This window comes from Schistocerca gregaria, chromosome 2 (assembly GCF_023897955.1).
Source record: "Schistocerca gregaria isolate iqSchGreg1 chromosome 2, iqSchGreg1.2, whole genome shotgun sequence".
Classification (NCBI taxonomy): domain Eukaryota; kingdom Metazoa; phylum Arthropoda; class Insecta; order Orthoptera; family Acrididae; genus Schistocerca; species Schistocerca gregaria.
In genome coordinates, this window is record NC_064921.1 from 626,809,000 (window position 1) to 626,836,173 (window position 27,174).

At 43.2% G+C, this 27,174-nt stretch overlaps 1 protein-coding gene across 1 annotated transcript in view; it reads right to left on the bottom strand.

The window, feature by feature from the left end:
- Positions 1-27,174, bottom strand: part of LOC126334637 (calpain-9-like) — a 977,125-nt gene that overhangs the window by 100,765 nt on the left and 849,186 nt on the right. Inside the window, exon 5 of the mRNA XM_049997074.1 lies at positions 10,692-10,832. Within this exon, the coding sequence (XP_049853031.1) occupies positions 10,692-10,832 (141 nt within the window). The remainder of the gene's footprint in view (positions 1-10,691; positions 10,833-27,174) is intronic.

Here is a 27,174-nt window from a genome sequence, read left to right on the forward strand (position 1 = left end):
AATATGGTGTTGGCCTACCCTTAGCCTTGATGAAAGCCTCCACTCTCGCAGACATACGTTCAGTCAGGTGGTGGAAGGTTTCTTGGGGATTGGCAGCCCATTCTTCATGGAGTGCTGCACCGAGGAGAGGTATCGATTTCAGTCGGTGAGGCCTGGCACGAGGTCGGCGTTTCAAAACATCTCAGAAGTATTCTGTAGGACTCAGATCCAATCGCCATCCCCGAATTGCTCTTCAACAAGGGAAGAAAGAAGGTGCTTAAAACATCAGTGTAGGCCTGAGCTGTGATAGTGCCACGCAAAACAACAAAGGGTGCAAGCTGCCTCCACGGAAAACACGACACCACAAAACCACCGCCTCTGAATTTTACTGTTGGCACTGCTCACGCTGGCAGATGACGTTCGCTTGGCTTTCGCCATACCCACATCCTGCCATCGGATCGCTACATTGTATACCGTGATACGTCATTCCACACAACATTTTCCACTGTTCAATCGTCCAATGTTTACTCTCATTACACCAAGTGAGGCGTCGTTTGGCACTTACTGATATGTGGTTTATGAGAACCCGCACCCCACCTCCCACCCAACTGTCATAGTACTTGCAGTGGATCCTGATGCAGTTTGGAATTCCTGTGTGATTGTCTGGATAGATGTCTGCCTATTACACGTTACGACCCTCTTCAACTCTCGGCGGTCTGTCAGTCAACAGACGAGATCGGCCTATACACTTTTGTGGTGTACGTGTGCCTTCATGTTTCCACTTCGCTATCACATCGGAAACAGCGAACCTAGAAATGTTTAGGAGTGTGGAAATCTCGCGCACAGACGTACGACACAAGGAACGCCGAATCACCTGACCACGTTCGAAGTCCATGAGTTCCGTGGTGCACCCCATTCTGGTCTCTCACGATGTCTAATGACTTCTGAGGTCCCTGATGTGGAGTACCTGGCAGTAGGTGGTAGCAAAATACACCTAATATGAAAAAGATATTTTTTGTGGTGTTCGGATACTTTTGATCACATAGTGTATGTTCAGATGATATATCACTATACATAGAATATTGGACAGCCGGAGACGATAGAACCTTACCTGAACAGGCATTCGACGAAATAGATGGTAAGGCAATATGGAAAATTTTATAAAAACAGGGATATCCTAAACGTGTATCAGCAATAGAGATCCTCTATTTGAACACACAGGTAGTTCTGCAAAAAGAAAGAGAGCCTCAGGTATTAATTATAAGTCAAGGAGTAAGACAAGAATGTAGCCTTTCTCTGACACTGTTTGCTATGTGTTTAGACAACACCACCCGTATATGACAAAGCGCACTTCTAACACAGGGTATTAATCCAAGAAAAAGCGAATTTATTAATACACTGATATTTGCTGACGACCTGCTGCTTATAGGTAAAACAGAAGGTGGCTTGCAAAGAGCATTATGTAAGATGAAGCTGTGTTCGTTACAATATCATCTAAATATTCCCATAAAGAAAATAAAGGTGACGGTCGTAATAGGAAGAAACCCCTAAGAGCCAAAATTGTCATCAATAAGCAAGTAATTGAACAAGTCTCCAACTTTATCTACCTTGGATACGATTTAGGAATACCAGAATGCAAATGTGCCTATAATAGGACAAAAAAGGCAGATATATCCAAGGCAGAGTTAGCGATTTAGAAAAAGAAGGAGCCATTCCAGTTACCTCCCAATTTTAAAGATATTTAAATCAAAACATCTTGACAGTCGCACTTTTTTACTTGTTCGTTCAAAACATGCCATCTAATACAGTGCATCGTGTCAAGTAAAGTAACATAATAAGTGATGTCAAACCTCCGCCTCCCAACCAAGATCAAAACCACCCCCAGAAGTTTTATCCCCCCCCACAAAAACTTTTTTAGCTATTACATTACGATCTTCAGCCACATGATATTATATATTGTCTACCAAGACTGGCAAATCTTTTGTATTTTGGACACAGGATCAGCCTATAAATCGAAAGATGGCAGGTGTGCCAACAAATTCAGCTAAGAGAGCTCATTGCGCTGAGGAAGTAGGTTTAAATCGTAAAAACGTTTGAATAAGTCACAATGTTTTAAATGTCTTTGAAGCAGCCACATAATTCAAAGAGCTAGATCGCTTCTTTAACTCGTATATCCCTAACACTTTCCAGGGCATATATTTTGTGCTATGACAGGGGTATTTTTCATTTTGTTTCCCAACTTTTTACTCTACCACAATTTTGATATTAAATTACCACAGCTTGACAACCGATGTGGATTTTTGTTGACTCGGTAGACTACTGATTCATTATATGTTTTTTTTCATTGTCTTTCGAACCATGTTGCTTGTATCGTGGCAGCGGATAAAGCTTTTACAAAACATTAGAACGACCGTTGACTACACATATGTGTCTACCTTCTTAGACAATTTGAACATATTCGCACATGTCTGAAACATGTAAGTGGGGTGCGTAAATAAACTCATAAAATACGTGTTTTTTCACGTAAAATCTGGCACCACAAGAATAACATTGAAAAAACAAAATCAGCAACGACAAGCAACTCAGTTTCTATAACGTAATTGCTGTCTCTAAGCTGCTTTGTGGAAGTGAGTCATGGATAATGAGAGAGGGATATAAAAGCCACGTACAAAAAGCGCAAATGAAATTTCTAAGGTCTGTAGAAGGATGTCCTAGACAAGATCGATTTAGAAATAAATAGATTAGAGGAGAGTGGCAAACATTAGCCTAAGAAAAGTGTAAAGACCATCTAGAACGTGTGAGTGAAAGAAGACTACCAAGAGCAGAAAGTAGATACAAGCCAGTCGGAAGAAGTAGTGTGGGAAGACCAAAGAAAAGATAGTAATAAATCATATGAAGCCGCAACAGTTCCCGAAACCCTACTCATTGTTGAGAGGAGGAGGCGGAAGGAGAAGATTTAAATTTACCTTTTGTGTTCGAAAATTCCTCTTTTTAGGAATACTTTTCGTAACATTGACAGTCTGTATTATGGGCTATACCCTGTCTATTCCCACCATCATCAGTTATTTTGCTGCTAGGCAACGAAACTTCTCAACTACTTTTATTGTCTCAGTTCCTAATCTAATTCGTTCAGCATAACCTGATTTCATTCGAGTACATTTCATTACAGTTGTTTTAATTTTGTTGACTTTCATCTTATGATCTCTTTTCAGAACACTATCCATTCCATTTAACTCCTCTCCCAAGTCCTTTGCCGCCTCTGACATAATTACGATGTTATCGGCAAACATCAAAGTTTTTATCTCTTCTCCTACGCCTAGACCGCTAACTCCCTCCCAGATTTCTCCTTGGTTCCGTTCCTGCTTGATCGATGTGCTGAGTGTTTAACGTAGGGGATAGGTTACAAGACAGTTTCACTCCCTTCTCAGACACTCTTTCCCACTCGTGACCTGTTCTTATAAATGCCGTGTGGTGTCCGTGAGTCTGTACCAGCTCTAATTTCTCTCATTTTACCGTCATGGACATTTCGCAGTATGTGAACATCCACATCTACATCAGCACTCCCCACCTGACGGTGTGTGGCTGAGTGTACTTCTGGTACCACTAACTGATCCCCCCTTGCCTATTTCATTCACAAATGGCGCGTGAGAAAAATAACTGTCGGTAAGCCTCAAAAATGGTTCAAATGGCTCTAAGCACTATGAGACTTAACATCTGAGGTCATCATTCCCCTAGACTTAGAACTACTTAAACCTGAGTAACCTAAGGACATCACACACATCCATGCCCGAGGCTGGATTCGAACCTGCGATAGTCGCAGCAGCGCGGTTCCGGACTGAAGCGCCTAGAACCACTCGGCCACAACGACCAGCGCTAAGCCTCTATATGAACTCTAATATCTCGAATTTTCTCGTTGCGTTCATTTCGCATGACGAAAGTGAGAGGAAGTAATATGTTGTCCGATTCTTCCCTGAAAGTACTCTCTCGAAATTGCAATAGTAAACCTTTCTGTGACACGTAAACCTCTCTTGTAGCGTCTGCCACTGCTGATCATCTCTGTAACGCCCTAGCGCGGACTAAACGATCCCGTTACAAAACGAGCGGCTCTTTCTTGTGTCTTCTATCACTCATACCTGGTAAAGTTCCCAAAGTAATAAACAATACTCAAGAATCGGTCGAACAAGCGCCTTGTAAGCCACTTCGTTGGTGGTTGAAATATATTTTCTTAAGATTCCCCCTAAGAATCTCAGTCTGGCGTCTTCTTTTTCCTACTGTTTATTTTATGTAATCATTCCACTTTAGGTTGCTCCGGTTGGTTGCTCATAGATATTTGACGGTAGATACTGTATCTAGCAGTTTCACATCTGTTGTGTAGTTGTACAGCAGTGTATTTCTTTTCCTACGTATGCGCAATGTGTTGCATTTATTTACGTTCAGGGTCAACTGCCAGAGCCTGCACCATTCGTCAATGCTCTGGAGGTCATTCTACAAATCGTTACTTTTTTCTGGCGTTGCTACTTTGTTACAGACAACCGCATCATCTGCGAACAGCCTTAAAGAGTATCCGACATTTTCTACTAGATCATTTATAAATATACTGTAAACTGTAACGGCTCTATCACACTTCCTTGGGGTACTCCGGAAATCGCCTTTAAAGCTGTCGATTTTGTTTCTTTAGGAGCGTGTTGAGTTCTGTCTGTCAGGAAATACTATCAGAGCCTTATTATCACTGATACCCTCCTCTACGTTAACTGATTCGAGAAGTTGAGTATTTTTTGTTGCTATGAGGTCTAAGATATTACCTTAACGAGTTGTTTGTCGATCTCTTCGAAGTAATTTTCGGTCAAGACATTCAGAATACTGACACATGAATTCCTGTCTCTGTTACCAGTTTTGATAGCGTGACTCTCCCTGCCTATACAAAGGTGAAGTCACTCCGTATTACGATAGCATGATCAGGAAACTTATTCACGATAATGTGCGAGTTCTCTCCGAAGCGCTATGCCACTACAGCTTCTGACGCAGGTGGTCTATAAAAGCATACGATTTCGATTTCTGACTTATTTGATTATTAACTTGACAGAAATTAAATCAAGTTTGGAATCGTGACAACCTCGCTAGATATTATCGATTTCTATACGGCAGTAAATACGCCGCCACCATTGGCGACTAATCTGTCTTTACGATAAATACCGGAATTTGGGGTTTAGTTACTATTCTCTTCCGGTTTCAACCAACTTTCTGTACCTAATATATCTTCATCTACATCCATACTCCGCAAGCCACCTGACGGTGTATGGCGGAGGGTACCCTGAGTACCTCTATCGGTTCTCCCTTCTATTCCAGTCTCGTATTGTTCGTGGAAAGAAGGATTGTAGGTATGCTTCTGTGTGTGTTCTAATCTCTCTGATTTTATCCTCATGGTCTCTTCGCGAGATATACGTAGGAGGGAGCAATATACTGCTTGACTCTTCGGTGAAGGTATGTTCTCGAAACTTTAACAAAAGCTCGTACCGAGCTACTGAGCGTCGCTCCTGCAGAGTCTTCCACTGGAGTTTATCATCTCCGTAACGCTTTCGCGATTGCTAAATGATCCTGTAACGAAGCGCGCTGCTCTCCGTTGGATCTTCTCTATCTCTTCTATCTACCCTATCTGGTACGGATCCCACACTGCTGAGCAGTATTCAAGCAGTGGGTGAACAAGCGTACTGTAAACTACTTCCTTTGTTTTCGGATTGCATTTCCTTAGGATTCTTCCAATGAATCTGTCTGGCATCTGCTTTACCGACGATCAACTTTATATTATCATTCCATTTTAAATCACTCGTAATGCGTACTCTCAGATAATTTATGGAATTAGCAGCTTCCAGTTGCTGACCTGCTATTTTGTAGCTAAATGATAAGGGATCTTTCTTGCTATGTATTCGCAGCACATTACACTTGTCTACACTGAGATTCAATTGCCATTCCCTGCACCATGCGTCAATTCGCTGCAGATCCTCCTGCATTTCAGTACAATTTTCCATTGTTGCAACCTCTCTATACACCACAGCATCATCTGCAAAAAGCCTCAGTGAACTTCCGATGTCATCCACCAGGTCATTTATGTATATTGTGAATAGCAACGGTCCTATGACACTCCCCTGCGGCACACCTGAAATCACTGTTACTTCGGAAGACTTCTCTCCATTGAGAATGACATGCTGCGTTCTGTTATCTAGGAACTCTTCAATCCAATCACACAATTGTTCTGATAGCATAGCCCATATGCTCTTACTTTGTTCATTAAACGACTGTGGGGAACTGTATCAAACGCCTTGTGGAAGTCAAGAAACACGGCATCTACCTGCGAACCCGTGTCTACGGCCCTCTGAGTCTCGTGGACGAATAGCGCGAGCTGGGTTTCACACGACCGTCTTTTTCGAAACCCGTGCTGACTAGATTTCTAGTCTCCAGAAAAGTCATTATACTCAAACTTAATACGTGTTCCAAAATTCTACAACTGATCGACGTTAGAGATATAGGTCTATAGTTCTGCACATCTGTTCGACGTCCCTTCTTGAAAACGGAAATGACGTGTGCCCTTTTCCAATCCTTTGGAACGCCTCGCTCTTCTAGAGACCTACGGTACACCGCTGCAAGAAGGGGGGGGGGGGGGGGGGGGGGCAAGTTCCTTCGCGTACTCTGTGTAAAATCGAACTGGTACCCCATTAGGTCCAGCGGCCTTTCCTCTTTTGAGCGATTTTAATTGTTTCTCTATCCCTCTGTCGTCTATTTCGATATCTACCATTTGGTCATCTGTGCGACAATCTAGAGAAGGAATTACAGTGCAGTCTTCCTCTGTGAAACAGCTTTGGAAGAAGACATCTAGTATTTCGGCCTTTAGTCTGTCATCCTCTGTTTCAGTACCATTTTGGTCACAGAGTGTCTGGACATTTTGTTTTGATCCACCTACCGCTTTGACATAGGACCAAAATTTCTTAGGATTTTCTGCCAAGTCAGTACATAGAACTTTACTTTCGAATTCATTGAAAGCCTCTCGCATAGCCCTCCTCACACTACATTTCGCTTCGCGTATTTTTTGTTTATCTGCAAGGCTTTGTCTATGTTTATGTTTGCTGTGAACTTCCCTTTGCTTCCGCAGCAGTTTTCTAACTCGGTTGTTGTACCACGGTGGCTCTTTTCCATCTCTTACGATCTTGCTTGGCACATACTCATCTAACGCATGTTGTAGGATGGTTTTGAACTTGGTCCACTGATCCTCAACACTATCTGTACTTGTGACAAAACTTTTGTGTTGAGCCGTCAGGTACTCTGTAATCTGCTTTTTGTCAGTTTTGCTAAACAGAAAAATCTTCCTAGCTTTTTTAATATTTCTATTTACTGCTGAAATCATCGATGCAGTAACCGCTGTATGATCGCTGATTCCCTGTTCTGCATTAACTGTTTCAAATAGGTCGGGTCTGTTTGTCACCAGAAGGTCTAATATGTTATCGCCACGAGCCAGTTCTCTGTTTAACTGCTCAAGGTAGTATTCAGATAATGCACTTACAAAAATTTCACTGGATTCTTTGTCCCTGCCACCCGTTATGAACGTTTGAGTCTCCCAGTCTATATCCGGCAAATTAAAATCTCCACCCAGAACTATAACATGGTGGGGAGATCTACTCGAAATATTTTCCAAATTATTCTATAGGTGCTCAGCCACAACAGCTGCTGAGCCCGGGAGGCCTATAGAGACATCCAATTACCATGTCTGAGCCTGCTTTAACCGTGACCTTCACCCAAATCATTTCACAATTCGAATCTCCGTCAATTTCCTTCGATACTATTGCACTTCTTATCGTTATAAACACGCCTCCCCCTTCACTGTCCAGCCTGACTCTGCGGTATACATTCCAATCTGAGTTTAGGATTTCATTACTGTTTACGTCTGGTTTCAGCCAACTTTCTGTCCGTAGTGACCGTTTATTAATGAGAGCAGTTCTGGGACCTTTCTATAGACGCTCCTTCAGTTTACTATTAGCACATTAATATTGTTATTCCCTGTTGCATTTTGCCTACTCCTACCTTGCCGCGTCTCAGGAGGCGTCTTGTCGGGCCTGGGGAGGGAATTATCTAACCTAAAAAACCTATCTAGGGATAATAGCCTTCAATAAGCGACGCTAATTCTGGGACCTACCATGGACTCTTAAGCTGTTTATCAATATCACATTTATCTTTTTTATTTCTAGTCTGAGTGGATAAGCATTCTCTGGGAATAATGTGGCTGATGTATCTTCGGTTTCGGCAGTGTGTCCCCAGAACAGTAACTGTAAAGCACACTACTATACCGGAGCAAAGGTAGCCCCTGAGGGCCGGCAACCCATACAACATTACAGAGGACGCGATTGTCTATGCCTAAGGCGTACCCAAAAGCACCATGGTAAACACCGGTTATTTACATTCTAGATAAGGGAAACAGGCACTGCGAGCACTACTTTCAGCAGGGGGAGCTCGAGCCATGACCTGCAGGAAGCATCACTACGCCAAAACCTGATTGGCTGGAGACAGCTATTTAGCGGCTAGAACCAGGTCTGAAGTTCAGTACACGCCGGGTGCCGACCTCGTGTACTGCGACCGTAGAAGATTACGTCTTCTTCGCGGAATTGAACTGTTATATTTGTATGTGTGTGTGTGTGTGTGTGTGTGTGTGTGTGTGTGTGTGTGTGTGTGTGTGTGTGTGTTTTACCACGAACCCTTATGGAATATTAGAAGCGACGTTTCGTTTGCCAGAATTAGGAGACTTTTTTCCGTTATTGTTACCTTTCGTTTGTATGTTCAGTCATCAACCTTGTTAATTTACTTCAATAAAAGTTGTGTTTGTGAAAAATTGGTAACTGTCAGTCACAACACTCACAGTTTCACATATTATTTTGTTACAGCGGCATCAGAATCTTGATTAGTACTCCCTCTGCTGCTGTAGGTAGCGCCACTTCATATGCAGTAAGGATGACAATATAGAAAAAATGCTAATGTGCGCACGAATGAAAACAGATAGATCAGCGTTAACTACTTACACAACTGACCATTAAAATTGTTACACCAAGAATAAATGCAGATGATAAACCGATATTCATAGGACAAATATATTATACTAGAACTGACGCAATTTTGGTGCATAGATCCTGAGAAATCAGTACCCACAACAACCACCTGTGGCTGAAATAACGTCTTTGATACGCCTGGGCATTGAGTCAAACATTGGATGGTGTCTACAGGTACAGCTGCCCATGCAGCTTCAACGCGATACCACAGTTCATCAAGAGTAGTGACTGCGTAATTGCGATGAGCCAGTTGCTCGGCCACCATTGACCAGACGTTTTCAATTGCTGAGATATCTGGAGAATGTGCTGGCCAGGGCATCAGTCGAACATTTTCTGTATCCAGAAAGGCCCGTACAGGATCTGCAACATGCGGTCGTGCATTATCCTTCTGAAATGAAGGGTTTCGCAGAGATCGAATGAAGGCTAGAGCCACGGGTCGCAACACACCTGAAATGTAACGTCCACTGTTCAAAGTGTCGTCAATGCGAACAAGAGGTGAGCGAGACGTGTAACCAATGGCACCCCATACTATCACGCCGGGTGATACACCCGTATGGCGATGACGAATACACGCTTCCAATGTGCGTTCAACGCGATGTCGCCAAACACGGATGCGACCATCATGATGCTGTATACAGAACCTGGATTCATCCGAAAAAATGACGTTTTGCCATTCGTGCACCCAGGTTCGTCGCTGAGTACACCATTCTGTCTGTGATGCAGCGTCAAGGGTAGCCGCAGCCATGGTCTTCGGGCTCATAGTCCATGCTGCTGCAAGCATCGTCGAACTGCTCGTGCAGATGGTTATTGTCTCGAAAACGTCCCTATCTGTTGACGCAGGGATCGAGACGTGGCTGCACGATCCGTTACAGCCATGGGTATAAGATGCCTGTCATCTCGACTGCTAGCTATACGAGGCCGTTGGGATGCAGCACGGCGTTCCGTATTACGCTCCTGAACCCACCGATTCCATATTCTGCTAACAGTCACTGGATCTCGACCAACGCGAGCAACAATGTCGCGATACGATAAACCGCAATCGCGATAGGCTACAATCCGACCTTTATCAAAGTCGTAAACGTGATGGTATGCATGTCTCCTCCTTAGACGAGGCATCACAACAACGTTTCACCAGGCAACGCCGGTCAGCTGCTGTTTGTGTATGAGAAATCGGTTGGAAAAATTCCTCATGTCAGCACGTTGTAGGTGTCGCCACCCCCGCCAACCTTGTGTGAATGCTCTGAAAAGCTCATCATTTGCGTATCACAGCATCGTCTTCCTGTCGCTTAAATTTCGCGCCTGTAGCACGTCATCTTCGTGGTGTAGCAATTTTGATGGCCAGTAGTGTAAATATTCTCCAACAGTAGAGAAGCAGATAACGAATCTGACCCTGTACTAAAACAGGTGCACCCTTCTGCAAATAGGCTTCATGGGCCGAAACACGTCATGATGATAGACTAAATCTTCTTGAAACCAATTGTAGGTGGTTGGATTATCCCTCGACGTTGCTGAAATTTATAACAGGCACAGAGTTCAACAAGATCCAGCACGGTTAAAGTTACATTGTAAAAGTTGTTGGTGTCACTTTGTGCAGTGTGAGGCAGAGGCGCCGTGCGGGAGACTCACTTGGCGTAGGCCTTCTCGAGGAGCGCGGCCCAGAACTCGGTGGGGTTGGAGGAGTGCATGAAGACCAGCCGGCCGCGGAACGTGGGCAGGCGGTCGTCCACCAGCACCTCGCGCCACTCGCCGAAGTGCCACAGCCGGAACCTGCGGGCACACCAACAACAAGCTGCGGGGTCACGCCGGCCAAATGTCAGCCATACACTTCAAAGAACGCGCTGGTCGCCATGCAGCGCAGCGGACGGTTTATTTATTACTATAGTTCAGTTATTTTATCTTGGCGGTTCGCGCATGCCCGCCCAGACGCGGGAGATTTGCTGCGTTGCCAGAAGCAGCGCCATAGTATAGTTCGTAAACTTACGTTTAGGGGGGAGCGCGCAGTTTATGAACGAAAGCCACCACGGCCGCGTTAACCCTTTCGCTGCTACAGAGACGTGCTAACCGCATTCCGCCCTGTGCGCGATTTTGTCATCACTGCACTGCTCGTCTGCGCTGACACACGGTGTTACCCGACTGCTATGACACACTTATCATTCGATTTCACAAAAACTATTTGGCCCAAAAATTTGATTTTTACACATCTTCTTGACTGATACCTTCCCCCCATAAATGACTTAATTTTGTTTCGATGTTCAACGCAGTTATTGTGCAGCATTAAATGTAGTAAACCTTTGCACAAAATTTTGAAGAGTTCGTGGAGGTAAATGTCCATAGCGTACACTTTCCGTATGGTCGATTTCAGTTGCCACTAGAAATATGAAAAAAATTACATTGAAACGAATAAAATTCATGAAGTAAGACACTTCGATATTGTTTTTAAATAAAGAAAAAATTAAGCACAGAGTAAGGTTAAAACTCGGGACCTTTCGCTTGGCAGCCAAACACTTCAACCATTACGCTAACGCAGCTCATCATGCAATACTGTTCCTGGAGGACTTTAAAGCAAAATACAGAGAAACACTGTTGGTATGACTAATAATTACTCACGTTTCGTCGAAGTACAATAGGAGATAAACAATTACCGCTGTTCTTTATTGCGAAAAAGCGGTTCGTGAGAATGATACAAACACCTTTCCTTGCTATCGCCTGAATACGAGGCTTATTGCTTGTTTGCTTTAATTAATTAATTAATAGAATATGAAGTAATTGGTATAGAGAATGCTTTTTCCAAACTTTCTATAAACGCAATTCTGCTATCAAGACATTGCTTTCGTTCAGTTACTTTATTTATGACTAAACGTTTCTAAAACTGAAGACACTCGTCCGTGCTCTGTACCGCAGTCGAGCTCTGGCAACGTCGCTCTCTGTTCATTGGCTGACTGTGGTTTGTGACGTCAGATGCGCAGAACGAACCTAAACTCGGCCGCCATCATAAATGACGATTACTTTAGTACCAGGCCCTCATGTGAATCTCCACCGCTCGTGACGGCCATGGCAATGAAACGGTGTGCGTGTTCGTGTCGGTTGTATGATACTATCTCAGTAAGACGAGTCGACAAGGGAACGTGGCATAACTGGAGAAAGGAGCTATTGCGTCTGGACGTACCAATAACCACAGTGTGAATGAAGTTGGCCAAAAGTTGGAGAATCAGAGCGCAAGATTGTGTCACAAGCTGTACTCATATACAGGGTTGTCAGAAACAGTCTGATAAGCTTGTAAGAGTGTTCCAGGGTAGTTGTCCCGAGAAATATTTCTTAAGAAAAAAATTCAAAACGTTTTGCCGTTTCCGAGTAAATTAGCATTGAAGTTGGCCAATCAGGCCGTTGTACGCGCAATTTCAAGCGTCCTGCTAGATACAGTAAGCGTCAGTTGCTCCACAGCTCAGATGATAGCGCATGAAACCGCTCAGCCTTTCCCTCGGGTTCCATCGTTATTACCGTCCCACGTCCAATTTTTGTATCGCTCTCTTCTACGGTTTTAGGAAACCAAAGGAAGGACACGTTGGCGACAATGTTTATAGCGGGTCGCTTGAATTTACGCGTGCATCGGTCTGATTTGCTAACTTCAATGATAATGAATTCGGAAACTGCGCAACCTATCGTACTTCTTCCTCAACAATTATATATCAGCGCAACCTACCCTGAAACATCCTTAAAACCTTTTCAAACTGACAATCCTGTGTGAAACTTCCTGGCAGATTAAAACCGTGTGCCGGATCGAGACTCGAACTCGGTCCGGCACACAGTTTTAATCTGCCAGGAAGTTCCATATCAGCGCACACTACGCTGCAGAGTGAAAATCTCATTCTGGTGACAAACCTGTATATTTTTCGATGTTTTTAATGTATAAACAACTACATAAACGAGATTTTTTTAACGAATACTGAAACCTATCTGACTTGTATTACATGTATAAAATGACTGATCCGCGCATAGTACCGACTTGTAGTAGCTATGGTCTAATGTTCGGTAATGAAACGTAGGAGACAAAGGTACCAGACGAAAGGATGGAGAGCTTGGTTTGAGACCGAGCCAAACCAGCGCGGGCACAGTCGTACCATAGGTTACGAGCAAAAGGAGTGCCGTCGGATGGACAAACCTAGGCTGAACGACATTACTGTCTATAATGCATAAGAAGAAGACACAATGCACTCTATAGCACTATCTATCAAGTTGTAGAGATCAGGTCCCAAAACGTACTGTGCGTCACACGTATACACCAAGGGCCTGAATGAACTAAGTAGGCGACGTCAACCAACTCAGAGCACGATGTCACCGCCGTCAGGCAGAAAACACCAATTAGTGCAGAAAATGCATGCCGAGTATATAAAAATTGTTCCGCTGTATCGAATGTGTGTATAGACTGTGGTTAATCCAATGCATACTGCGTGAACAGGTTTCTTTCCCAAATCCTAAAAATTTGAACCTCCGTATCACTGACTGGGAAAAATAACAAAAGAAAGAACTTAAGAACGATCGTCTAAGGTCTAAAGTAGATTTTTTTTGTTCATTATATGAGAGAAGTTTCATAACCTAGTTTAAAGAAAATGGACCTACAGAACATGTTTTTCTTGCGAGTTGAAAGGATAATTTCACTTCTTGCAGAATCTAGTAGTTTGAGAAAACAGAATTTTACCGGTGTGTAGAATATTTCATCATATTCAGACTTACATCGAGACAGAAATATTTCATCTTCCGATATTTCCGCTGATAACCATACAATCGTTTTCAAGGCGAGTCGATGACCGAATCATGATTGACAAGGTACAAAGATGAAGTATCTAGTAGGTTAAAGAAATATTTAATTGCTGATCCCAAAGATCTATTCCATTCTGTGTGACTGTGGTTAATGTTCCAATTCTGCGCGAATATTCTCCATCTTCTCCATCAACATAATCGGTAAAATAGATTTATCAACAAGTTTTCAACTCCATGTAATGTTAGGAATGAGAAAATTTCGACGTTGTTAGTCTTCTTAAGTTGTACAGTCTTTTTGATAATAAGCAGAGTTTAATACAGGTATTTAAAGAATGATTTTCTTTGAAGTAAAACCCTCCTCCATCATTCTTAATAAAGCTCGTAATGTACTGTACGCCACACGCAGCCACAGATCGTTTCTGACAAGCACAGAAAAATTCAGAGTAGATTATTTTTCATTAGTTGCTGCAACTGCTAATTTCAGTTTACTGTCGAGAACGTCAGTACACCAGACACAAAATAGCACGCTTAGCATGAGGTAAGTTACTTCTCTTTCAGGGCAGATCTCACTTTGCTTTCAAACGGTACGTAGCCCTAAGTAAACAGATTAATTTACAGTGAACAGTGTTGGTTATCTTAAATAATTATTTTCTATTGTGATGAGCAGTGTTCTATTTTGTGGATACTTAAAGTCAGACATTGCCTTCATGTTACGTAACTTTCATAAAATACTTCAGTATTGAATTTCAGTTAGTTAGTTTTCACTGAGCGCATAATTTCTTTCTTTTGGTATTTAGTTAGCTCCATTTTCATTATTTCAAATTCAGCATGTAACGAAGAGTAAAATTTTATTTGGTGACACTGTTCACATGCGCAATACAGGGCCAACCAAGAGTAATTTTTGCTGAGTATTTGAATACAATATCTAAAGATCACGTTACTCGAGGAAAAAGTTCCTGGAAAAAGAATATTCAGTAATTCACGTATCTACATAAATTACATAGAAAGCTTACAACATTAATGAGGATGGAATGTACTTACACATTTAAGAGATTGAAAATGTTTGCTATTGCTCTTATATACCTCGCGGTGGACGATCTTTGAGCACTTTCTCCCACCAGGAACTGCTACAAACGCGAACTGCCAAATGTCTACAAGAGATAATATACCGCTCTCAGCTATGTAACACGGCATCAAAACAGAGATCGTAAAAAGATGCAGCCGGCAGGAAGGCTTCAATGACAGTCGGTTCTGAACGCGGCAGGAACTGTCAGCGAATGCAGGTCCAACTCAACCACTTTGCGAGCAAACATTGTGAAGAGCAGGGGATCTTTGGAGCCGAGTACCTTGCCAAACGTCATTGATCACAGCGGCTTATACGGGTGCACGTTGTCAATGGGCTACAAACACACAAACTGAACGGAATCTAGGCTCGCGGGCCGTCTCATCACGTGATGCGACACCAGCGCTCCTAGCCCACAAAGTCAAAACTATAGTGCCCGTGATTTATGTTTATGGGCAAACACATCGATATGAATAGTGTGAATGGCACCCCTTTCCCGACATGCCACGGTAGCAAATTATGCCCTTAAACATGCTGTTCTTTACGTAATTTCATTTTACATTCAACCCGCCTTCAGACGTTTACGATTACATTTGTTCACGTATCGTGAACATTGTTTCTTTTCTTGCAGTTTTACGATTGCTGTCTTAAAAAGTGCCATTGTAGAACTGTGCAACGCTGTTAGTAAGGAAACAATATTCACGGCACTTAAATAAATGTAAACATCTGAAGATAGGTTGCCAATTGTCCTGAAATGTCATCGTGGAAAAATAAACCCCTACAGAAGCAAATGGTTGCAATAGTTCATTATAAATTACCTTGACTTTCGACTGTTGTGACGTTTTAACACGTCAACAATGGATAAGAATTATTTACTAATGTTAATAGGAGAAGGACCTGAACAACAAAAGACGGCATTGAGACAAGCAGAGTCGACACGCAGTTAGAAGTAACTTTGCGATTTTTGGTCACAGACACCGCATCAGAAAGTTTAAAATTTAATATTTTTAAAATATTTCTCCAAAAAGACTTTTGATGACTGATCGTCCAGGCATGGGTTGTTTCTGTAACACTAAGTAAATTAAGCCGTTTATGAATCTTCCTACGCTGGCGCACATTTTTAACCTGCCAGGAAGCTTTTATCAGCGCGCACTCTGCTGCAGAGAGAAAATCTCTCTCTGGGTCATCATATATTTGTTCATTTTAAAAATTTTAAAAGTCTACACGGCTTGAACTTAACATATATTGGCTGTCTTATACGGATGCAAAATTGAAATAATACGAGCAACAGGCTGGCGAATATCCAAAAATGCCTCACTGTCGGAGTAAAATGCGATCGCCTCGCCCTTTCTCGCTCTCTCTCCCCCGTCCACCGGCCGAGAATTGAAGCCAATCTCGGTCCTGATCCGGCTGATATTATACTTTACTTTTGTCCAGAATATACTTAGTGCCAGTTCAGTTTGACGATTTTTGCTCGGATTGTTGCATTTTGTCAGACATTTCATAAAGTAGGAGTACAGCATCGAGGGCCAAACATAAAGAAAGAGCCGCCACTGCTCTTCTGAACGCGTACGAGCATGTCGGAGTTTCTTCGAAAAATAACTTTCGCCGATGGTATCCGGGCGGCCATTAAGGTGGCTCCGTTGCGCATTCCGGTTGGCTGCGCTATCGAGGGAAACAGCGGCCGGCGCCGCGTCAGCTCGCGAGCTATCGATAGGATCGCACGGCGCAGCACGCCTTACTGCCCATTGTCGGGCCGGCACCGCTTCCTCCAGAGATTACATTGTTCACGGCAAACGCTGCATAACACCGAAACGGGCCACCTCGCACCAGGCCAGACGATTATGCAATGATGGCCCACCGTGCACGTATCACTTGGACAGCGAACGTTCAGTGAGTCCTCTTCGTTCACGTGCACTCTGAAACCTCGTGTTTTTATTTCAGAGAGTTTCCCGTTGTAGTGGGCTCTGCGCATAAAAATTAACTGCTCATTCACGAACTGGTTTATTATAGCTGGTTCAATGGTTCACGAGCGTCGCGTCGGATAATGTGGAAGCTGCTCGTCATCTTCAGATGCTTACTGGCTTGTTGCTGCAATGGCTTGCCAATATATACGCCGACTCGCTATAAGAGTCAGTAAGCACCTGAAGATGATGAGCAGGTGTCTCGTCGAAATAGTCTGCAGCTTCCACAACAGTATCCGACGCGACGCCCGTGAACCATTGAAACACTTAATGCGTCGGGAAAGTCTTAAACAGCCTATCTGGTTTATTATAATTTCCATATACTCGTGTACTCGGTGTCTGTCTGGTGGGTGTAGAACATCAAATGTAAAAGTAACGCCAAAAGGAATAGAGAAATTGTATGCCTTTTTTAGCTTCTTCCTTCGTTCTCTACTGTCGATTAGTCAGTAGTGTTACACGTTCACTACTTTTCCTATCTCTTGCAAGTTATGAATATGTTATCAGCTGCAAACCTTCTTTTATTTTGCTTTATATGAACTGACCATTCCATTGTTTCTACCGAAAAAATTTCATGCATTATGAATAAAAAATCAGGCAACATTAGACTGAAATTCTACATTATTATTTTACAAACCTGTTTCCAGCTGTTCCACCATCGACAGGTTCAAAGATAAATATGTGTGGGTGTGAATTTTTTGCTGAATCAAAGGTTTTAAATTACGTGCATTGGGAGCAATGAGTATCTCATTGATTCTCAAAGTCGACAACTTTTGCTGTTCGATTTAGGACTAAAAGGAGAGAAATTAGTTCAGTAAAACTATTTAGATTAGATAAAAATGCGGCACATTAAATAATGAATTACATGACAAATTACAACACCTGTTCTGAGGAAATACACAAATTGAACAAATATAAACTTCTCTGATAAGTTTCAAGAAGGTGACTGAATAAGACAATCTTGTCTTTAATGGGTCCAGTATTACAAATAAATAGAATATTACAAGTGGGACTAATCAGGTATGTAAGACAACTGTAATTATACAAAGTAGAATCTTCGTAGGGCAAGCGGAACAACAGTAACTGAATCAAAGGGAAAATGGGGTATATGAGTAGGAGGGGAACTCTACAAAGTGGTCAGGATAGAATTATTAATAGCACGTGCAGTTAGAAGTGATGGATGAAGGAAATACGTGTGACCGTTCAGAACTTAATTTGTGCAAGTGGACACATGTTTATTAATTTCCATTATTTGAAGGTAGTTCATCTTCCTCCCTCTGTGGATGTTACGTAAAACTTCATATTGCCCCTTGTAACCGTGACGTCCTTCAACTAGATGGTCTGTAGAGTCTCCTCTTCTACGTCTGCAACTTGTGTTGTGCTCCATCGCGCAAGTGGATATTACCCTTGAAAACTGGCCCAGCCCCTGTTTATCTGTCTGACGTACTCGAGATTTGTCTTCCTAGTTCATTCTGCTTTCTAGTAATATCACAATAAAGGAGTGGTGTCCCTTGATGTTCCTTCAGAACGATCTTTTCTCTCCCATGTTCTTGAAAATACATTCATTGGTCATTTTTCCTGTCTACGAAATCCTTAGGACTCTCTTCCAATATCATGCCTCGAAAAACTTGTATTCTTCTCCGTTCTGGATCCCCTGTTGTCCATGCCTCCGAACCATATAGAACAACATTACAAATAAAGGTTTTTTACATGTTGTTTTCTGGTGTTTACAGTAATTTTTTTCGGTGTTAGTAGCTTGTTGTTATTGTCGAATGCTTGTGTATTTAATCTCCTGGCAGGGTCTACCACCCTCTGTCACTCAAATTCCTAAGTGACTACTTTGTGACTTGCTCTCCATCCAGAAGCATATCTGTTGCTACTGGAAATTTACTATATTCTAGGAGTTCGGTTTTCTTCTTATTTATTTTCACACTGCAGATTTTTGGAGAAAGCTTGTCCATGCCTTCTATGGTCTTTTGAAAACGATTTTCAGATTTACTAACGCTGCTACAGTATCTGCTAATTTAAGAATTTATAATTTGTGTTGCACATCTAGTTTTTCCTTCAACATATGTATCTTCATGCCGATTCTTGCTTTCTCAATGTAATACTGAAGATTAATGAGAAAAGGCTACATCCATGCCGAACACCTTTCTTTACTGTTGAAAATTTTGCGTCGCTGTCTTTTCTTTTGACAGCTGCTGTCTGATTCCTGTAAACCTGATGGATGATTTTCCTGTCTAGGTGACGCACCTTAATGTGCATTATATTTTGCATCATTTTAGTCTATATTGTAAAATTGTTTTCTAAATTAATAAAGCTCGCAAAAAGTGGTTTATTAATTCTGAGCCTTTTTTTCACAAAGTCGTTCTAAGTCAGTTGTTAATTCTCATGTTCCGTTTTTCAAGGTAATCAGATTTATAGAGCTATTGCTAGGTTTCTGGTTCTCACCTAAATCAAATCGGAAGCACATAGTACTACGTACTTCACACTTAAAATAACGACGTTAGATGGAAGGTTACTTCGCATATACAAACAACGCTGGTCATAAAAACAGGGAACGTTTCAGTTGTGAACCAGCCGAAAGAGATCATTAGCAAACATTTTACTTCCTCGGTTGCTAGAATTTCTTTGCGAAAGTCGTGGAGTGAATATGGCACGCTGATGCATCCAACAACGTATTTCAACGTGAACCATGAAGTAGAGCGGGCTCCAAATAAACTAGCCCGTAGCTGCGCAGTCGGGGAGGGGAGGGGAAAATGGAAGTGTTGGGGGCCCCGCTGACGACCATAAACGTACGTCTAGCATAATTTATGAGCTTCAGCTAACAAGTATTAACAGAGTACGTCATTACGACTAATAATTCGAGAAATACAGACATTCAAAGTAAACAGTTTCTCTTTAGAGTACTGGAAGTGATACAGTTGCATAAACGAAGCACCAAGCAAAGCGAAACAAGATTGACCATATACTGCCAGAAGAAAAAGTCGTAAAACAAAAAAGGGGTAAATATGTAGCGTAGCGGACAGAGTGTCTTCGTACAATAGTGACAATGTAAAAATGAAGAATGTGCGTCACCTTGAGATTATGTGTCAGAGATTCATATTTAGCCAACGGCCACCATTAGCAAGCAGATAGCGGGTTTGTTCTCATTCCCTTTGTGGCAGTGATCTATAGTAGTGCAGGAGATTATTAGGGGAAAGGTATAAAGGAATAATTTTGTCGTCTGAATAAACTTGTTTGTCTTAACATTAATATTAATGACGATTTATTTCACAGTGCAACACTTCTACTGGTTTCAACGAAGACACAAAGCAGATGCGTAAAGAAAGAACATCATTTTAGTATCCCATCTCTTTCTCATTAAATCGTAATCCACTATAGCCGACACAATCGTTTTGAGAGATTCAGCAACTGTATTGATATTTGAGATAATTCTCATTTATTGTTCCGTCCCAGTTGCATTATTTAATTAGATTACATGTTTCGATCACTTTAGATCATCTTCAGATATAAATAGTTGCGTCAGAAACCCGTCTCGTGTACTCAGCGCCACATATCAGAGTACTCTCACAATATAAAATTTCTTAAAACATATACGGTACTCACACAGTACTCTGTAAGAGGTTCTGCGTAGACAAGGCGGATTGGTGCCGCAACTACTTAGATCTGAAGATGAACCAGAGTGATCGAAACATGCAATCTAATTAAAAATATGCAGTTGAGAGGAACAATAAATTAGAATTATCTTACAAATAGTATTAATACACTTTCAATAACCATTATTTGTCTATTAGCTACAGTTTATATTGCTCTTTTTCTGGGAAATATAAAATTTATCATTTCTAATTCTTTACGTATTGAGGCAATAATTTCATTTGGAAAGAATTGGCAATACCAGAATCGGTAATGAAGTGAATATTGCATTAAAGTAATAAAGACTAGCACTTCATGTGAATATTATTAGACAGGGTTGTGTTTGAAAGCGACTCCAACTCTTCGAGCAGTTTATGTCATCGTTTGGGAAATCCCGATTTTTGTTCGATCTTTTGATCCACCTGCGATCTAGTGACTTTTGTTGGTACATTATTAGAACGATCTGACTTAGCATTTTTAATGCACTGTGGATGTCAATAATAAAAATAAGTGTCAAAGCGGACTGAAATATTTTCTGGGGTGCAGATCATGTGCAATAGCGGGTACTAATAAATAAATAAAAGATTGAAACTTTGATTCTGTCCAATTCTCGAGGTTTCGCTCGTCCCGCGATCTAGTGACGTCCGATGGTACTACCTCCAAGAGGGGTCCTGTCGCTGTAATTCATATAGTCAATTTATTACGATATGTTTCGTTTGCTCGGTCTTTGTTGCTCGATAAACTTTCTTGATTGTTTCATCTGAATATTGGTGTCTTGATTTCAAACTGATTAAAATATGGTAACGTTTTTACCCGTTATTCTAATACGAGAACAACGACTGAATTCCCCATTCGCAACTTACTTGGTAAATCAGTATCGTCTCCCATAAACAAATAAAATATTGTGCTGGGTTCAGTTAAGAATTATTTTTCGGAGGACATTTTCGTCTTCGTTGGCTTTACGTGAAAATAAGAATAAATGCTTACACAGGGTGTTAAAAAAAGGGGCTTGAATAGTTTCAGATGTGGTAGTACTCATCGTAACAAGACATTTAAGCCCAATACACAGGGGTTGACAAACGTATACTTGCCGAGGTAAACACGTGTTTGCAGGAAGTGCTGCGCGACCCTTGGTTGGGGGTATTAGCACAGTCGTTGCGTTGGCGCTCCGTGAATTGTGTCGGCAAGTAGAGTACCCTACATACCATTAGGTGTTCTGCAATCAGTTGTGTGGTTCAGGTCGTATTGTAGGCTACGTTAGTTTTCGCTGTGTTTTTGTGCCTTATTATACCGCACTGTCAAGCCTGGATACGTATCCTGGTGCTTTACCCTCTTCCAAACGCGGATTCACTTATGTGTTTGCTGTTATTGCACCGTTTGTACGTTCAAATGATGTAGTACACATACATTTCTTTCTTCCACTACTTGTTAGCAATGGAAGCCTACTACTGCGCAAAGGAATTGGGGCTCTGTATTCTGCTGTGGTTTAACAAATGGACGTAGCCTGCGAGCCTGTGCACTCTATGCTGAAAAATATCCACAGCACAGATTGCCCTCTAATAATACGCTGTTCAGCAGAATTTTCCAATGTCTGAAGGACAGAGGTACCCTTGCACCTCGGAATACTGTCAGTGGAAGGCCCCACACAGGCGCCTGACATGGAAGAGCGTATGGTACGTTCAGTGGAAGAAACCCCTGAGACCAACGGGCGACCATTAGCAGCAGCAGAAGACGTATTTCACTCTCTTATCTGGGAGATACTTCATGAACAATTGCTGTACCCATGTCATCTACAGCGCGTTCAGGCTCTAAAGCAACAGGATCATCGTGGCAGACGGCGCTCTATCTACAGCTGTGCCAGAGATCCACTGTTTACATCAAAGATGTTATTTACCGATGAGATAGGGTTCACAAGAGATGGTGTCGTAAATTTACATAACCAGCATGTGTGGTCAGATGTAAGTCCCCATGCAGTTCAGGAAAGATGGTATCAACAGTGATTCCCAATCAACGTATGGGCAGGCGTATTTGGCGATAGATTTATAGGGCGTCATACGTGCTACCACAAAGGTTAACTGGGGCGCTTTATCTGGACTTTCTCATTAATGTATGGCATATTTTGCTGAAGGCTGTGCAATTCCAGCTACAAATATAAATGTGGTTCATGCATGATGGTGTCCGCAGCTCGTGGTCTAGTGGCTAGCGTTACTGTCTCTGGATCACGGGGCTGGGTTCGATTCCCGGCCGGGTTGGGGATTTTCTATGCCTTAGACTGGGTGTCATCATCATCATCATCAGCATCATTTGTGACAGTGGCTAGATTGGACTGTGAAAAAATTGGACTGTGTAAGAACTGGGACTTTGTATGGGCACTGATGACCGGGCACTCGAGCGCCCCACAAACCATCATGCACGATGGCGCAACAGAACACTCCCGAACACTCCCGTCGCAATGTGCGCGAACATCTGACGCGGACATTTGAGGACCGCTGTCGTGATCGGATTGGCCCCACACCTAGGTCTGCTAGTTTCCCAGGCCTCAGTCCCCTGGACATTAGGTTATTGGGACACTTGAAGGGATTTGTCTACGCCACGCCAATCAGCGATGTGCACACACTGCAGGGTCGCATCTTCAGTGCTTGCCACTAGGTACAACAACAACAACCGGGTATACTTCAAAGGGTGCGTCATTCCTTACGTCGGAGGGCAGAGAGGTGCATTGTCTTGAATGGATGCCACGTAAAACACCTCCGTAAACAGGTATTTATCGCAGAAGGTATGCATTTCCAGACCCTTGTTTGTTGGGGTTCAGAAAGTATGCGTTTCCATAAACATATTCACTGAACTTATTTTTCTTGTTCAATGAGTACTTCCACTTCTCAAAGTATTCTACACTTGTTTTTGAACATCCTGTATATCCATACACACCGGCATTGTAAGTCTGTTCAGTTATATGCCATGGCAGGAATTAATGGTATTTCCTCCAGAGTTTGACGAAACTGTCAAATTTCAAGCAAAGTCATAGCTTATTGTTGAAGCTAGTTCGTAGTTTCTTGGGCATCCCTTGCACTCACGCCGCGCGAGTAAAATGTCACGTTATTGTTCGAACCAGCTCGATACCGTATCGAAAGCTGCTTCGACCGGGAAATCTCGAATCCGTTGTAACAAGAGTAGCCGTAGCTTTGGATTTGATTTCAAGTAGAGCACGACCAAGCGATGTTTCTGTCTGGCAGTAGTCACCGTCTTATTTTTTGGCAGGAAAGAGATGAAAATGCCAGTGCACTCCAAGCAACTGAAAACTGTAAGATGTAATACAACGTTTTACAGTCGCCACTGCCTTCGATCCCGTAAAATGGGGACCTAAGTCGTCTGGGGCCGCCTGCAGCTGCAGCTGTGACCGCGGACACGCGTTGGCCTGGAGCGACAGCGCAGCCTCCACGGCGGGAGCTGAGTTTTGCGACGCGTGAGGGCCGTGTGCGGCAGCGGGCGATCGGTCAGGTAACGGGCGGCGGCAGCGCGGCGCCGTCGTACTGTTAGGCGGGGCCGTCCCGCCGGCTCGTCCCACTGCCCCGGCGCCTCTGCGCTATCTGCGATTACGCGGGCCGCTTTTTCTGCTGAGCGGAAGCACGGCGCATGCGCATTCCACAGCAGCCGAAATACGGTTCCGTTCACCGGTAGCTCTGTTCGTTTCGGTTTCAGACGCGGCGGCACTAATTTCGTTCACTATCCTACGGACGATATTCGTTCTTGTCCGTAGGCAGAACAAAAAGTTGGAAACTTGTGGTAATACCCCTTTGGATCAAACTGCTGAGGTCATCGGTCCCTAGGCTTACACACTTCTACTCTCCGCGGCCTAAGCAGACAGTTTCTGATGGGGACCCAGCGGTGGTGCAGTCGGAAACGACTCCTTACAGTGCTGCAGGATAGGATCTAACATGATGGGACAAGCCTAAGGACATCACACACGTCCATGCCCGAGGGAGGATTCGAACCTACGACGTAGCAGCAGCGCGGTTCCGGACTGAAGCGCATAGAACCGCACGGACACAGCGGCCAGCTTAAAACTACAACCAGAAACTTTTTTAAATAGCTATATATTCATTCCATGAATCGGTTTCCGAACCTTTTCGGGCTCATTTACTGCAGTTTACACAGCTATTTCAAGCTCAATGTTAGGTGCTGGCTTGCGACACTATGGGCGGCTTTCGTCGTTAAGATCCATCTGTCTGTTTGCACTCTAACTGTTAGCTGGTACACTCCCTTTTACAGTATGTGCACTGTGAGAACGAAGCACTGACATCATACAGTATGTGACAGACCACTGTAATAAGTAGCATTTGTGTAGGATATGCTGGATCCTGGCCTGCTCACTTTGTCCAGTCTCACGATTTCTGGAACTGTACTGAAGAACCAAAGAAACTGGTACACTTGCCTAATACCGTGCAGCAGCCCTGCGAGCACGCACAAATGCCCAACACGACGTCGCATTGACTCGACTAATGTCTGAAGTAGTGCTGGAGCGAACTGCCCCCATGATTCCTACAGGGCTGTTCATAAATCAGTAAGAGTAAGAGGAGGTGGAGATCTCCTCTGAACAGCACATTTCAAAGTGTTCCAGATATGCTCAGTAATCTACATCTACATCTGCTATTCACGATAAACTGCCTGGCAGAGGGTTCAAATGGTTCAAATGGCTCTGGGCACTATGGGACTCAACTGCTGTGGTCATCAGTCCCCTAGAACTTAGAACTACTTAAACCTAACTAACCTAAGGACATCACACACATCCATGCCCGAGGCAGGATTCGAACCTGCGACCGTAGCAGTCACACGGTTCCGGACAGCGCGCCTAGAACCGCGAGATCACCGCGGCCGGCAGAGGGTTCAATGAACCACCTTCAAGCTGTCTGTCTACCGTTCCACTCTCGAACGTCGCGTGGGAAAAACGAGCACTTAAATTTTTGTGTGCAAGCCCTGATTTCTCTTATTTTATCGTGATGATCATTTCCCCCTATGTAGGTGTGTGGCGACAATGTTTTCGCAAACCGAGGAGAAAACTGGTGATTGAAATTTCATGAGAAGATCCCGTCGCAATGAAAAACGCCTTTGTTTTGATGGTTGCCACTCCAATTCACATATCATGTCTGTGACAGAATCTCCTGCCGCCCAGGGTGGCCGAGCGGTGCTAGGCGCTACAGTCTGGAACCGTGCGACCGCTACGGTCTCAAGTTCGAATCCTGCCTCGCGCATGGATGTGTGTGATGTCCTTAGGTTAGTTAGGTTTAAGTAGTTCTAAGTTCTAGGGGACTCATGACCTCAGAAGTTAAGTCCCATAGTGATCAGAGCCATTTGAACACAATCTCCCCTATTCCGCAATAATACAAAACGAGCTGCCCTTCTTTATACTTTTTAGATATCATCCGTCAGTCCCACCCGCTGCGTATCTCACACCACACCGCACAACAATACTCCAGAATAGGGCGGACAACGGTAGTGTAACCAGTCTCTTTAGTAGAACTGTTGCACCTTCTAAATGTTCTGTCAATGAATCGCAGTCTTTGGTTTGCTCTACCCACAATATTATAATTGTGAGCGTTCCATTTTAGGTTATTTGTAATTGTAATCCCTAAATATTTAGCTGAATTTACAGCCGTCAGGTTTGTTTGACTCATCACGTAATCGAAAATGTTCATGTCTGAGGAGTTTGGTGGCCAGCGGAAGTGTTTAAACTCAGAAAAGTATTCCTGGAGTCAATCTGTAACAGTTCTGGACGCCTGGGGTGTCGCATTATCCTTCTGGAATTGCCGAAGTCTGTAGGAATGCACAATGGACCTGAATGGGTGCAGGTGTTCAGATAGGATGCTTGCGTACCTGTCAACTGTCAGAAACGAATCTAGACTTGTCAGGGGTCCCCCATCACTCCAACTGCACATGTCCCACACCATTACAGAACCTCTATTAGCTTAAACAGTCCCCTGCTGGCATCCAGGGTCCGTGGATTCATGAAGTTGTCTCCATACCCTACACGTGCATCCGCTAGATACAATCTGAAACGAGACCAGGCAACATGTTTCAAGTCCTCAACAGTCTAAAGTCGGTGTTAACGGGCCCAGGCGAGGCGTAAAGCTTTGTGTCGTGCTGTCATCAAGCTTTCACGAGTGGGCCTTCGGCTTTGAAAGCCCATATCGATGATGTTTCGTTGAATGGTTAGCACGTTGACACTTCTTGACGGTCCAGCGTTGAAATCTGCATCAAACTGCCTATGGGTTCCACTTCTGTCACGTTGACCATTCCTGTCCGTCGTTGTTAGTCCCGTTTCTGGCAGCAATGTAGGAGATTTGATGTTTTGCCGGATTCCTGATATTCACGGTACACTCGTGACACGGTCGTACGGGAAAATACGCACTTCATCGCTACCTCCGCGATGCCGTGTTGCATCACTCGTGCGCCGACGATAATACCACGTTCACTTAAATCTTGATAACCTGCCACTGCAGCAACACCGATCTAACAACTGCACCAGACACTTGTCTTATATAGGTGTTTTCGAGCGCAGCGCCGTATTCTGCCTGTTTACATATCTCTGTATTTGAATACGCTTGCCTGTACCAGTTTCTTTGGCGCTTCAGCGTATATTGCACACTGATGCTTGTGTTTTAAGTTTATGTCGCCGTACCACTACCGGCGCCTA